Source organism: Parasteatoda tepidariorum, chromosome 1 (genome assembly GCF_982258835.1).
Source record: "Parasteatoda tepidariorum strain Cologne lab strain chromosome 1, Ptep-v5.0, whole genome shotgun sequence".
Classification (NCBI taxonomy): domain Eukaryota; kingdom Metazoa; phylum Arthropoda; class Arachnida; order Araneae; family Theridiidae; genus Parasteatoda; species Parasteatoda tepidariorum.
The window spans coordinates 5,400,800-5,416,770 of NC_141755.1; the positions used below are offsets into that span (position 1 = coordinate 5,400,800).

The following is a 15,971-nucleotide window of genomic DNA, read 5'->3' on the forward strand; positions in this document are numbered from 1 at the left end:
GCTGGTTGGTTTTATTAGACTGAGTAAAATTATAATAACTGTACCCCTCGTATTAAAACTGTTTTTATACAAACTATAAAACATACGAAACAAAGAAATACTTGAGAAATTAAGAGCAAAACATTTTGATTTTTCAGAAGGCTTGTGTTTCAGTTTTATCTTCAAACACATTTCCACAAAACATTTTTCATTTCTGAAAAAAAAAAGTTACAAAAAATAAACTTGAAATTTTTTACATGAAAATATTTTGACCAACAATGCTTGCACCTTATTTTTTCAGCGATATAAGTTATTTTTGAAACATATCTCTAAAACATATATATTTACATCACTATGAACATTGCACAGTTAAAGGACATATAAATATACCATTTCCTTAACAAATCTCGTGTAATTACTAATAAGAAGCATTCATATTTTTATTTTGTTTATATACAGGCTGCTATCATTTCTGTACTATAGAAATAATGCCACACATATTACAGTACAGTGAAAAGACCAGTTTGTACAATAAAAGAAATAAAAAAAAAAAACGTTATGGCAATTAAATAAACATTTGGCAAACAGTTGTCACGCTATTTTGAAAGCGTGACGTCAAAATGGCGTCTTTATTTACAGTACAATAGTTATGGCATACTTATAAATTTTAGAACAGTTTATCTTAAAAATATCTAGTTCAAAAATGGATAAAGGAAGAATCAACTGTTTTTTTTTTTTTTTTTTTCTGAAAGAATGCATACATATTTTTGTCATTGCAACTTTTTTAAGGATTTAATTACGTAAATCGTAATTCATGTAACATTTGATAAATTTTTTTAATCATATTTCAAATATTCAATTTCAATTGACTAAATACATTGAATAACATTTCAAATTAGAACAAATATTATTATAAAAGGAACAAAATTATTTTTTTTTTTAAATAACAATAATAAAAATATACATATTTTAGCGAAAGTATTAAACATCAGACAAAACTATTCTGCCCTGGAATTATTTTAATATTCATAAGCGTAGAATAAGGTGTTCTCTAGTACGTGAAAAAAAGAACTATGTTGTACTAGAAAGAAAAATGTTGTAAATGACCACCATTGACATCGTCGCAGGGTGGCCGTTTCAAGAATTTTCTGTCAGGGACAGCTCTCCTGTTAAGTGATAAGAATACACTTCTTGTTAAAATTACAACAATTTTCCTTTCAGATTTTATTAACCCCATCCAGTATAATTAGTTTTTGTTTCAATTTCTTAATCTTATCTTCTTAAAAACGGATGAATAACAATAAAAAATTCAGTTAAACAAATTAAAAAATCCTCTTTAAAACAATCATCTGGGTTAACATTTAAAAACTATCAGGAAAAAAAGTAACGCCATAATTTTCCTGGCTTCTTCAGTATTAATTTAATTTGATTTCAATACCCACTTCAGTTTCTTAAAAAAAATATTTTATTGTATAATAATTCAGTGAAAAATTTATTGCAAATTTATCGGGATAAATTAAATAAGCAGCACCATCAGTTTTTTCATGGTAAACTTTACTGGAGAGGAAGGGAGGTGACATATTCCAAGAATACATGACATATCTGCTCACCACTCTTCGACTTAAATGACAATGAAAATACGTTTCATCGTCATAAATATACTGTCAAAAATGGCAAAAATATTTTATCATTATAAATATACAGAAATTTTTTTTCAAAAAATGTATCATTGTTTAAGGTACATCATATAAAATACGAGTAATTCTATTAACAAATGATATAAAAAAATATATTACTAAGATAGGTAAATTTTTATACCCGTAAAACCATATAATACTGAAAGACTTTTGACGCAAACATAGTTAATTTAGTTTGCGTCAATTATAGAATACTTAATCTTTCAAGAAAGTTATAGTTTAATTTAGTATAAGAAGAAGATGGATTAGCTTTCAGCAAGAAACGAAAATTAATTTTAAATAAAGCAACAAATAAACTAATACTATAAGCATTTACTGTATACGTCTTGAAACAATTTTGTGATAATTGCTTATAATTTTTGAAAATTTTTATTTAAAATAAATCAAATTACTTTAAAAAAAATAAATAAGAAATTCTGAATTTTAATTAATTTGTTTAGGTAATAAGTATTGCGTAGATAATTCACTAAGACTAAAGTTACTTATATTTTGTGTAAATGTATTGTATAAAATTTTTCATTTCTGCACAAAACAAAACACTACGTTTAAGCTTGTATTTTGAAGTTTTGTATTTGGTATCGGATTTTTCAAACTTCCAAATACATTGGATAATTTTCATGAACATCAAAAATACTATAGCTGGAAATATTATCTACATATTATATATATTGTTATCTTGAACATATAAAAATGCATTAGTAAATGTTACTTAAGAAAATATTTTGGGTGTTATTGTAAAAATATTTCAATTTAGCTTTAAAAGTAGTCTTTTTGAAATTCAATACGCGTGATATAAAAGTTATCATAATATAAGTTCTTAATAAGAAATAAATATTGAAAATTTCGAAAAATACATACATGATAGTCCATTTTCAAACTTATTTGTGCTTTGTGAGTTGGTATGTATTTTGAGCTTTTTAGCTAAATTAGTTTAATCAAGAGAAGAAAAAAAATAAAACATTCAAAATACGCAAGATCATGTCAGGAAAAAATAAGTTGCGCTTTTTAAAGAAATAAATCATTACATATTATAAAAAATGAAGTTTAAACAATTAAATCAAAAACATTTTTATGAGCAATGCTGAAAAACGTTTGAACAAATAAAGTTTTATTTTAAAAAAATACTTTCATAGTAGAATTTTATACTCTACGACCCTTATAAAGAATAATTGAGCAAACATTCACATTCAATCAAAAGCATTTCTCAAAACTCATCACAATTCCAGCAACATAAAAGTGTGTAAAATAAAATAATGTGAAAAGTGAGTCAGGCTTATTGAAGTTTGGCAATCTTGGCATTCATTGTTTTGTGAGTCATTAGAAAAATGCTGAAACACATCTTCTGAGCGAAGCACAATCTTCAGAAAATCAGATTTGAGCAAAAAGGTTTACGATCAAACCTCATAAGGCACAATTATGGTCTATAAAAATCCTTTGGACCTTAAAATTCTAGAAAAATAATCTCATGTTTTTTTTGTTGAGCAAAAGCATGTATTTGATTTTTGAATGGGACGAATACATTTTCACTTCTGGTCATCTTTCTTCGATGAATTGATGAGACTGTTAACGTCCGCCGCTGTTACAGCAGCTTGGTTGTAGTTAGATAATTGCTTGTCCAAATATTTGATGGATTCGTTTATGTAGTTCTGTGCAGCAGACAATGCTGATACAATGGCATGGGAGCCAAATCCGTGTGAAATTAGGGAGAAATGTGTCAAGTGGCGTTGTATTTGCTGAGGAAGAATGGGTTGGAACTTAGCGTTGCAAAGTGGTGAACGGTCTTGACCCAAGAATTCTGCAAACTCTTTGATGATTTCTCTGCAAATAAATAAAGAAGTTAATACATATGTTATTCAAAATAAAAATAAGTAAATATGTTACAGGCATCTATGAACCATAGCTGCCAATATGAACGTCATATATAACATAACAGACATAACGAAATATATATTTTTTTATTCAGGGGGTGGACAAAATAATGGAAACACTTCTATACTAATATATTTTTTCACATTTCTCCCGAAGTGCTTAACGAATTATTTTATTACTTCAGAAGTGTTTAGATCATGCGATTTCTCATGCATATCAATGAAGCTTAAAGCTTTTTGAGGACTGACAATAAATAACAAACGAAAAGTAATGTTTTCGAACACCAATGCAAAAAAAAATGTAGTAATAAATTTGTAACTTGTGACAGTTATTTTGGTTTATCATGTGCAGTAATTACACAAAATTTCGTAAGCCTAGCTTTATTCCTGGAGATAAGATTTTAAAAAAGTAATTTTTTTGTCTTACATTTTTTTTTTGTTTAAAAAAATTAAGTAAGATTAAATAAAATTATCTTAATTTTGCTGCGAATCGCATTTGGCAACTAATGAAAAAAGTCCGATTTGAATATTTTAAAAATTTAAAAAGCTTCAATTAACGTCAAAGTAATTTTCCTACTTTTTGAAAGAAAGTTCAGAATGATAAAAGGTTTTCTACAAATATCATTTTGTATCATAAGACAGAACTTAATAACAAATGATAATACCTTACAATAAACATTCATACACCAAGATAACTTTCATGGGGGATGATTGCCAGCAATGGCCGTGCCATTTTTAATAAATCTTGTTTTATAGTACAAAATGAAATGTGTGGAAAACTCCTTATCATTTTGAGGATTCATTTGAAATGTACGAAAACTACTAATTTCAAAACTACTAAGAAAACTACTAAGTTAGTTGCCAAATACGATTCACTACAAAATTAAGAGAAAATATTTTAAATTTTTTCCGCTATACTATAAATGAAGATTATTTCATTATTTAGCAGTAATAGTTATTTAAATACTTAAGCAAGCAATTCTGTAAAAAATCTATTTTAATTGGGAATTTTTCAAATTTTTTTTTCAAATTTGAGAAATTTTCTAAAACATACAAAATTCCCCAAATGTTTGAATAAACCCAAGATATCAGGTCAAAGTGGAAAAATAAAGTAGTTTACTGAAAAAATGAGTTTTAGCAACTATGTTACCTAAATCAATGAAAAATTTGAAATAATCTTACTCAATTTATCAATAAAATTCTTCAACCCGCATTTTTGAAAGGTAATGAATGTTACGCGCTTCCCTGTTTATGGAGTTTTGGGAAAATGTTTTCATCTTTGCATAATAAATATACGTTTAAATAGTTTTTAAAGGTTAAGAACACAAGTGGTGTGCTATGCAAATTGCTTTCACTCTATTGAGATATTGTTTGATTTATTAACGATAACCCGGAACTGTGATTGAAATCCTGGCATCCATTCTAAATAGAAATATGAATTTTTTTTCTTTCCTTTTTGTCTTTTGCCTTTCTAAGCATTTTAAACAACATTCATGGATCAAATCAATATGCTCAAATGATGATCGAATCCGTTTCGTTCTCAAAAAACGAAGAATAAGCAGAAAAGGAAGTTGTTTGATTCTTGGGCATCAGAATTAAATCAGCATGCATAAGCAGTGAAGTGAAACGTGCGCGCGTACCTACCACATGCCAGAGGATTTTTCTTCTTCTTCTCTCTATCTTCCATCATTTATTTCAAGCAAAACGGCATGACGCTTCTGGATCAAAGTCATGCGGCACGATTCATTGTTAAAAGTTCAGAATGCTTCTTGAATATTAATCAATTTGTGTTTTTTTTTCTAAAGGGGTGGAGGAAACGATTGGAGTGTTTAGTACAGCTACATGGTTTAACTGGTTGAATATTTATTCATGGGTGATTTTTTGTGTGCACTTAAAAATATCAGTTAATAATGAAGCAAATTTTGTATATTTTTTAAGGATACCTTAATCTTGCGAATTTAAGAGCAGTCACAGAAGAGAAAATGTATGCAGTGTTCGTTTCACCAATGCGAAAAACATGTGCTTGATAAATAAAAATCACACATCCTCGGATTATTTGATTTCATGAATTTTAATTTATTTCATAAGTTGGCAGCTCAGAATTATTTCATTTGATTCAAATAAATAACATTGATTATTCAGAATCATTTGAATTTGATAAATTATTCTCAATCAAGAGTTGAACTGACATAAGACATTAACCATTTACATACACATAGCAGCCACCATCCTGTTCGTATTTTCTTTCAATGTTATATATTTTAATAAAAATCTTAGTCATTAAATCATGGCTAAAAAATATCAGATGAAGTCAGAATCGTGACAGAAAAAACCTCAAACTGGAATGAACTGCCATTGCCAAAACCTCGCCGGAGGAAACCACGGAGAATATATATATATATATATATATATATATATATATATATATATATATATATATATATATATATATATATATATATATATATATATATATATATATATATATTGTAATATAGAAATTCTCAGACGAGTCTTTCTATATTAACCGATAAGCTTAAAACATATGTTTCTTATCAAAGTTAAGATATGGAAGCCGGTCTCTCACAAAGAGCCATAAAAAGTCAAGATAAACCAGATACGGCCGGATAAAAGATTATTTTCTGAAGCTAATGGTCTAATAATTCGTAAATGAAGTAGACATTAAAATACCCCAAAAACTTCCCACCGTCAGAGTGGCGATATCCTTTTAACGAATCAAAATCTCTAAAGTTTATCAATTGAATGACGTTTCATTGAATAAGAAGATGCTTGCAACGCCCTCCCCTTTACAGGACCTCTCTTTAAAAGCTCGGGAGAGGCAAAAATGCGTGGCTTTTCCATATTTTCCATGGCTAGAGAAATCTAGGCCAAACCCAAACAAGCCCTGAAATGGGGAAACCATAATTGTAAAGATTTCATGAACACTGATTTCCATCCTCCATATAAGTAATAAAATGCCTTTTTAAATGTATTCGCCTAATTCTCTTCAAATCTCTAGCCTTTAAAGGCATAACATTACAAGCCGGCATGTGAAATGTAATTTGTTTGGAAAAATTGGCCGCAGACCGAAAAAGAACGTGAAAAGAAACAACTAATAATATGTCAACAAGCTCCGATGGATGGGGTGAAAAAAGCTGAATTCACTATAGTTCCCTCCGAAGAAGAAGTAAAAGAAAAAAAAAACTTTTGATGCGTTACTATTCTGTTAAAAGAAGAGAAAGAAGATGAAAAGTCAAAAAAGTTTCACATAGCTCCTTCCCAAAAAGAAAGAAATAGAAAGAATCATCAAGTGGCCCACCAGCAGAATAATTTTATATTTCAACAAGTTCCTGTGCATGATATGAAAAGACAGAAGAGTAATTCCCACCCAGGCTATTTGAGATAACGCTACCTTCATCATAGAACTGCTGACAAATGAAGCCCTTACATCTAACTTCTGTGTTCCATCTGGACAGTAACATATAAACTACCGTCAAATATTTGTTCCTCGAAATGCTTTCAAGACTCTTGTTTAGTTCAGATGAAATGTCACTTCGCTTGTGCACTAACACCTAGGATACTTTGTAGTGAAAAAGAAATACATTTTTGTTGTTTGTAAAATTCTAATGCTTCTAATTTTCGAGTGTCAACAAAAGCTACCAGATGGGTAAGTCTATTACTGCTCATTATTTTTGAAGATATAATTTCTAATAGAATTATTAATTTTAAAAATGTTTAAATGTAAATAATTATTCACTTTTCTTTTAACGATATAATAGTGTTTAAATTTGTTATTGCCATAAAAATGTCGTTAAAAGATATTGAAGCTGTGGCTAAGTCAATAAAAACAACTCAAGTAACTAAAGTTAAATTATTGGATAAAATTATTTTTCCTAATAATAAAGCGCGCTTAAGTAGAACAAAAATTTTGAATTTTCCAGGATTTCAATTCGAAATCTCTAGTGATAAATTCAATGAAAAGGTAATGAAAGTTATGGATGATTTTAAATTATCCGAATTAATTCTTATAGCCGATGTATTAAATATTTCAGGTGATGGTCAGATTGAGGACCTCGCGAAAAATATCGTCACCTATTTAACGGATTTTGATGCTCTTCGAAATTCGTTAATTATGGACGATATTTCGGAAGATGAAAATTTTAATGACTTAGACACTGGAAAGAAAAATGAGGCAGGTAATCGAGATTCACAAACAGATAACATTAATGTTAAAAAAATAGATTCTCATTTAAAAAATGTAACAATACAAGAGCAAAATGTGAATGAACCTAGATTACTGCTTAATTTTTCGGATATTGAAACTGTTACTCCTCTTTTTAAAGGAGAAAAACATGAAAGCATTACTGTATGGTGTGAATCATTTGAAGATATATCTGAAATGTTTAATTTATCACCGATTCAAAAGTTTGTATATGCTAAAAGGTGTTTGAGAGGAAACGCTTTATTATTTCTGCGTACTCAGCCTCATGTCGTTTCATATTCAAAATTAAAAGATGCGTTAATGGATGAATATCAAATACCGTACAATTCTGCTGATATTCATGAAATGTTGCAGTGCCGAAAAATGCGTTCCCACGAATCCCTGCAAGAGTATTTTTTGAAAATGCAGCAAATTTCGTGCCTAAGTAAGATAGATGAGAAAGCATTAATTAAATATTGTATTGCTGGCATTCAGGACACAATAAATAACAAAACAATTTTATATGGCTCTACTGATTTAAGTGATTTTAAAAATAAATTACGCATATACGAACAACTATGCATGGATAGAGTTAAAAATAAAACGCAAATGAATCGCGTACCTTACTATACTCCCAAATTCGACAAACAAAAGCCAGAAATTCGTTGCTATAATTGCAACAAAGTTGGCCACAAATCTCCTCAATGCAAAGAAAACCGAATGAGGAATAAACCGAATATGAGTAGTTACCAAAAACAAAGACTCCCAGCTAATCATGTGATACAAAATTTGCCGCCCAAACCATGCAAATTTTGCGCAAAGATAGGGATATTTGATGATTATCACTGGGGGCAATCTTGTGTGAATAATCCAAGTGTTGCGGAAACCCAAGATAAGACTATACAAAATCAAAAGTAGCAATTATTAGTATCCGGATACATAAAAAATGATACGTACGTACGGAATAAGGAAAAGATAAAGAACAAAGATAACTCGAGTTGCATGCAAAAATTAATGTTAAATTTGGATACGGGATCAACAATAAATTTGATACCCAAGCATATTGTATTAAAATTGAAGGTTCCCGTTAAAAGTTGTAAAGGAATAAATGTTATCCAAACAAAAGGAAAGTTAACACTAAATAAAATATGCACACTGGATCTAAAAATTGGAAATATTGTGAAATCGACTGAGTTTCTGTTACTTAATACCGATCTCACATATGCCATACTTGGATTACAGGCATTAAAGGATTTTCAATTAGTGATAAATTGTGTAAATCAAGTTGTTTTTCAAAGGAACAGAAAACTGATCACTTTCTTTCCAGTCAAAGTAAATAACTTGTCATTGCACTTCTCACCTGAAAATCCAATACCTATAAGTGTTAACCAAAATAAACGAAATGTAAATATAAAAGAAACAGGGAACATTGGAGAAACAATTTCAAAAATAAATAAGACATAAACTTTAATACATTGCATATAGAAGATATTTTAATGTAAACATTACATACTGTTATACTTAATAGGTATACAGGTTTTCTTGTACATAGATTTTACTTTATATTTGTTATTTTTGTTTTGCTTGAATATCTTGTATTTAAAAATTTAACATGTGTTTTGTTATAATTTCATTGAAAATTCTGATGGAGGGGGTTGCAAGTAATTAGATATAAACTTTCTCCTAAATTCTAAATTTAATATAAAACGAAACTTTTTGGAGAGGGGGGATGTAATATAGAAATTCTCAGACGAGTCTTTCTATATTAACCGATAAGCTTAAAACATATGTTTCTTATCAAAGTTAAGATATGGAAGCCGGTCTCTCACAAAGAGCCATAAAAAGTCAAGATAAACCAGATACGGCCGGATAAAAGATTATTTTCTGAAGCTAATGGTCTAATAATTCGTAAATGAAGTAGACATTAAAATACCCCAAAAACTTCCCACCGTCAGAGTGGCGATATCCTTTTAACGAATCAAAATCTCTAAAGTTTATCAATTGAATGACGTTTCATTGAATAAGAAGATGCTTGCAACGCCCTCCCCTTTACAGGACCTCTCTTTAAAAGCTCGGGAGAGGCAAAAATGCGTGGCTTTTCCATATTTTCCATGGCTAGAGAAATCTAGGCCAAACTCAAACAAGCCCTGAAATGGGGAAACCATAATTGTAAAGATTTCATGAACACTGATTTCCATCCTCCATATAAGTAATAAAATGCCTTTTTAAATGTATTCGCCTAATTCTCTTCAAATCTCTAGCCTTTAAAGGCATAACATTACATATATATATATATATATATATATATATATATATATATATATATATATATATATATATCTTACATGATGCATACATTTGAATAATAGTTTTTCCTTCAAAATATTTTTAATTTGCTTCCATTATTTAAATATGAACAAATATAAAAAGGAAAAAAAAAATCAATCAATTGTTTACTGTGTAGTAAACTTATAAGCTTAAGCTTACTAAGTCTGAATTTCTAAGAAGAGATTCCAATGGGATTAGGGGAGGATGGATAGAGGAAGAAAAAATGTGCTACCAAATATTAAAGATGATTTATGATGACGTCATGAGAGGTAGGAGCAGAAGAGGGCTGGGCCATCAGCTCCACCCTGTCATTACAAGTCCTTTATAGATCCGGGAATTTCAGAGTATCAGGACGCGTAGAGAATTTACAAGCCGTTCAATGAGATTGGAGTTTGAGGTCATTATCATTGAAAAGTAGAGGAAGGGGAAGAACAAATAATTAGAAAAAATCTTCTCTATCACTTACAATCGAGAAAAGAAAAATTTAGATTGATTATATGGCAAAAGAGTAAAATGATGAAATCATATCACGCGGGAAATATTAATTAAAATTTAGGTCAAGAAATTAAATGAGAGCTTGGTTTTTGTAAAAGTTATTTCATACAGTATCAAGTATTTCAAAATGAATACCAATATTTTTAGGCATTAATTTTTGTTCAAATCTGCATGTCTGGAAATACTTATTAAAGATCACGATAAGAAATATTCAAGAAGAAAATAATTTCTAGCTAAGTTTTACTTTATTTTATAGCCTTCGTTGAACAGCCGACTCAAATTTTCAGGCTTACGACTACTAATGTTCAACTCCGTAGTTTTGTAATTTTGAACATAATCCGGAAGACAAGGGAGCTGCTGGAGATCAAGTATTGGGAGAAATGTGCCTTCGTGGATGACTTTTTGATGGAAGACCCGCATGTGCTTTACATGGCAAGGAAAACCATCCACGGTTAGACTGACGGCCTTTACCCCTTGATCCGTCTATCACTGAGGATAGCCAGCACTGTGGTCAGTGCAAGAAGGGTGCGGAATCGGTTAGTCATCGAACCCGGTTCACCTCAGACGAACGCTCTATTCCCTGAGCTACCACGGCTCAAATCATTGTGTATACTTGTACCTACCAGGTTATCTAATTTGTTAAGGGTGAAATATTAAATAATTTAATCCGTAAGTAGAAAAATAAAACAGCCCCGCAACAGAGGCTAATACAGCACTTTTTCATGCCCAGCGACATTATAATAGGAATGCTGAGAATGATGGCAAAGGCAATGTTGACAATGATGCAATTTCATTGCTATGGTGACAATAGCATTCACTTCACAGACGTGCTAGTACCCATCTCTATCGAAACTGGGTAGGGCTCAAGTCGCCATCGGGAATCGAACCCCTGTTTCTTAACCTCGCTGTAATATTTTAAAATAAGGCGATGTTTAACAGAAAAATACGTTTGAAAAAAGCTTTTAGTAATTCTAAATCCGATTTTTAATATTCATTAAAATGTCATTTAATGTTTCAAAAAAATGACTTTCATTTTTGCACGTGCGTAAATATTTAAAATGTATAAGAGCACAAAATGATTTTACGTATCTTTAAATGAGTATCATTGCTTCTTAGTTAAAAATGACAAGCTCTGCTCAGGTAAAAACAGCTGGTGTTAGTTTTGTATTGGTAGCTGCAAATCAGATATGAATTGACTATTCCACACCGGTTGTATATAAATAAAAAAAAAAGTGAATCGAATATGATATTCATGATCCCGTGAGGGTATATGTGCACACATGTATGTTACTAAAAATAATTTTAAGTTTTAAAGTAAACAAAAAAAGCACTACATTTTAAGATAATAGCTTGAATTAATTTAGTAGCATTATATAATTGAGACAAAAATTGTTACTTCATAAAAAATTGTGATTGTGGAATTCCGGAAAAGTATTTTAAATCGCTTCATAACAAATCGAATCCTCATGTTTTTGACATTTATTCAGTGTGAATAATATTTCATATCATTATGATGAATGAAATTTTCATTTCAAGAAATTTGCTAGATTTTTTTTATTTGTTTGATATATTTAATATGATTATAGCAGAGTCTTCTCCAGACACATTTCTTTATTAGTAAATCATTCGCAGCCATGGTAAATAATTGACATCGTGGTGATACGAAATTAAATCAACTATAATCATTGTATTCCTAAGGTTTAAAATCAGCGTTATAAAAGAAAAATATTTTGGTTAATAACGAATAGTGACATAACAGAAGTTTTTTCTCCTTCATTTTATAGAATAAAATTAAAGAATTACCTTGAATCTATAAGTTCCTGTTTCCTTTTGTAAATGAGTGCTGGATCTGTGTAATTCCTGGAGAGGTATTCGGCTACTTGTCGGGCAGGGAATTCGGCGTCACAAACATTTCCAAAATCTCTAGCCAAGTGAATAGCCTCACCTGAAACAGACATTTACTTAGTCATTACAATTATGCATATCATGTACTTTATTATTACATTGCCCCTCCCCTCTGTTCTATCATGACTTTTAAGGTATAATAAAAAGCGCAATTCAATACGCTACAGCTAGAATTGTATATAAGAGTGCACATCGTACAACCCGCTGTCTTCTGAATAGTCAACAAGCACTAAATACCATATAAATGAAATTGAAAAAACGTCAAAAGCATAAGAAAATATGAAGCTGTTTTTCGAATGCGTAAAATTTCAAATTCTTGTTTCACTTCAGAAACAGTACATACATATTTTTTCTAATTCTTTAAAATAAATGGATATTTCTTTACGGAATAATTAACTTCCAATGTATTGATACAAGAATCGAATTAAATTGGGCTCCTAAGAGTATTAAAGAAAAAATTTTTTCTGTGATCCTCTTTCGAGAAAAGCAGTGCAATACTATTAAAAAACTGAAAATGATAATGTAAGGGCATGTTATAACAAATATTTTTTTAGTAAACTGATAATCACTTTTTTTACTAACTGTTCCTAAGAGAACGACCACTTCTATTGAGGTGTCTTAAATGGAGATAACTCATTGCATCCTAAATTGCAATAAATTCATAGAAAATGCTGATTAGGGTAATTTTTTTGTGCAAAAAATAGAGTTTTGTTTAATGAAGTTTAAGTAATTAGGCAGCACATTTATGCCGAAATGTATGAAACGCTCTTAAATTTTCGAAACAAAATTTTCAATCTTTATGCAGTTACCAGTTGATAAAATGCATTCTTTATGCATGCAGTTACAAGTTGACAAGTTGATAAAATGTCAATAATGAAGCCGTTGCGCAATTTCAAAATCTTTACTCGTACAAATAAATTTTTTCAAATCAAAAACAATTTTTCTTGATCATTCAATCCATTAAATGAGTTTCCTTAAAATGAAAATAGACCTTTTTTCATTTATCTTTAAAAAGTTTGATAAACAGCCCTGCACATAAAAAAATGAATAAATAATAATAATTTTCATTAAAAAAAATCAAACCATTGCGTAGTTTCCAAGAAAATAGTTAACCATCTCACAAAAGCAAGATGAGATGATGTACCCAAGATGAGAGTTAGGTCAACTCACGAAAGAAAATTATTTTTACGTTCATAATTTAAGAGTTTTTCTTCTGATTAGAAACTAGAAAGTATGCCATATATTTCTAATCAAACGAATGAAATAATTTAAGAAATATACACCTTTTCCGGTCAAAAGGTTGCAAAGAAAGTGAAGTATGCAGATTCTAGGTAGTGTGTCGATATTAGATACATGTTAAGCAATAAAATTAAATCAAAATTAACAAAAAAAAGGAAGAAAGAAATGATTGCATACAGTAGGTAACAATAAAAATCCATGCTCGTAGGTACTTCCACAATATCTATTTTTTTTTTAGAAATACTTTAAGAACTTAAAACTTTAAAAGAAACTTTATTTTTCACGATATTTACACCATTTTAAAGATTTCACATTTGCCTGCTTTTCTGCATAATCACAGTTCCTTTCTTCAATTTTTTACAAATACCATGGCTGCTTTTGCTTGCCCATGTCATAGCAGTTTACCGCCATGTCCTTGAGAAGCATCAAACCTCACCTTTCACCTTGTTATTGAAACTGAATGTCTTTCCGGAAAATGTTCCCTCAATTAGGATTCAGACGGTATTCACACTGGGCTCAGTTTACAGTATGGGGTGTGCGTATGATGATTTTCCTTTTAAATTGCTGCAGGAGAGGGACGATTTAACAAACGGCGAATCAATTTCAACGGACGTGGTGAAAATGAGGTTCAGCACTTTTTCTCAAGAACATGGCTAGTATTTGGAATGACATAGGCAAATTGAAATCTCCACAGCGTCTACCACGGTAGCAAAAATACATTGACTAAAGTGCTGATCACGAAGAAAATTTGACAAATGTTCAACCTTTAAACTATAGTAAGTATTATAGAAAATGAAAGGGTTTTTGCACTTCTAAAAAAAAAAGAAAAAAAAAAAAGCCTACTTTTGGGTTACCACGTAACTGATTACACTACTCCCGACTTTAATCACAAACTTTCCTTTTCGTGTGTTCTGCGAAGTATTTTAAAAATTAAAAGTAGCTAGATTTTTTAAACTTAGGACGCTTTGATATGACAATTGGAATTTTTCAATATCGAAATAATATTCCAAAAATTTAGGAAGTATACTGTTATTACTTTAGAGTTTTGGAAGATTTCAGATTAAATTGCTCTTTGTTCAGGAATTCGGAGAATAACCTTAAAATTCGGCTATCGGGCATGTTAAACAAATGTAAATACAAAATGATTTTTTTTACAAAAATCTTGAATTTAAATTACTTTACTTAAAATAAACTCAAGGTCACAAAGATTCAACTACCTCGGTTTTTCAGTTACAAATAGAGAATATACAAATAATAAAATATATTTATGCTGAATCGAGAACGAATAATAATGTCAGCTGGAATAAAGAAATTCCACTTAAACTTGATCCTGATAAGCTCAGTTCTAACTATTTACATTTTTATGACAAAATATCTCATCAAACATTAAGATATTGGATGCATGCATATTAAGATAATATTTGATACATATAAAAAGTAAAGAAAAAAAATAATAATAACAATGCAACTATTTTACAAATGCAACACCGCCATTAAAATCAGGAATACGCGAACTTAGATTTTCCGTGAATGTTTTCATTCATACTTAATTAAGACATCTACCTTTAAGCGCCAACAAAAACGTGAAAGGCGTGGGAAGTGGTGAAATTAAGACAGAGTTGGTGCCAAATAACTGCCAAGTTATTCTTGACCTTATGGAAAAACAACATTTATTGGATGGAAAAAGAAGACAAGTGAGAAATGTAATAATAAATAAATGTCAAAAATTATATAAAGAATGCGAAGTTATGGAGCTGTAAAGAAGCTTAAATTGCTGTGGAAAACGTCAACATGTGTTTCGAAATCCAAGCACATAACTATGTGTAAAAACTCTTCTGAAGCGAATCGCGTTTTATTTCATTTCTGTATTTTTATCTCACAACTCGATCTTCATCATTTCAAAATTCTTCTTTTTTTTTTACTTTTGCCGCCGCTTTTTATTTCCCACAGTTTTTCTTTACTCTCACAGTGCGCAATCTAGCATCCACGGCAGTGCTCTCTAATCTTGGTCCGGTTTTTTACCCATCTTTCTTTTTATAAATGATGACAGAGTGTTTAGAATACCAAATTTGTTCGCGACTCAAGAAGATGGATTCTTTAAAGAGGGGTTGAGACTGCGTCCTACGGTTTCGACAGAGTATCAATGTGTAACAAAACCGAGCTGCAAAACATAGCCGAAGCTTCACTTGAGGGAAACAAAATAATTATTTTTCCCTTTTCAAATTTAACTCTTTGCTGGAGATCCACAATCTCTATTAT

General features: G+C 30.1%; 1 protein-coding gene across 4 annotated transcripts in view; it reads right to left on the bottom strand.

The window, feature by feature from the left end:
* Nucleotides 1-2,767: 2,767 nt before the first annotated feature.
* Nucleotides 2,768-15,971, bottom strand: part of LOC107452006 (transcription factor AP-2-alpha) — a 165,964-nt gene continuing 152,760 nt past the window's right edge. For all 4 annotated transcript variants that reach the window (XM_087158565.1, XM_087158553.1, XM_087158561.1 and 1 more), the window contains 2 exons: nucleotides 12,372-12,513; nucleotides 2,768-3,494 (listed from right to left, as the gene is read on the bottom strand). In XM_087158565.1, coding sequence (XP_087014691.1) covers nucleotides 3,200-3,494; nucleotides 12,372-12,513 — 437 coding nt within the window. In that variant the 3' untranslated portion in view covers nucleotides 2,768-3,199. The remainder of the gene's footprint in view (nucleotides 3,495-12,371; nucleotides 12,514-15,971) is intronic.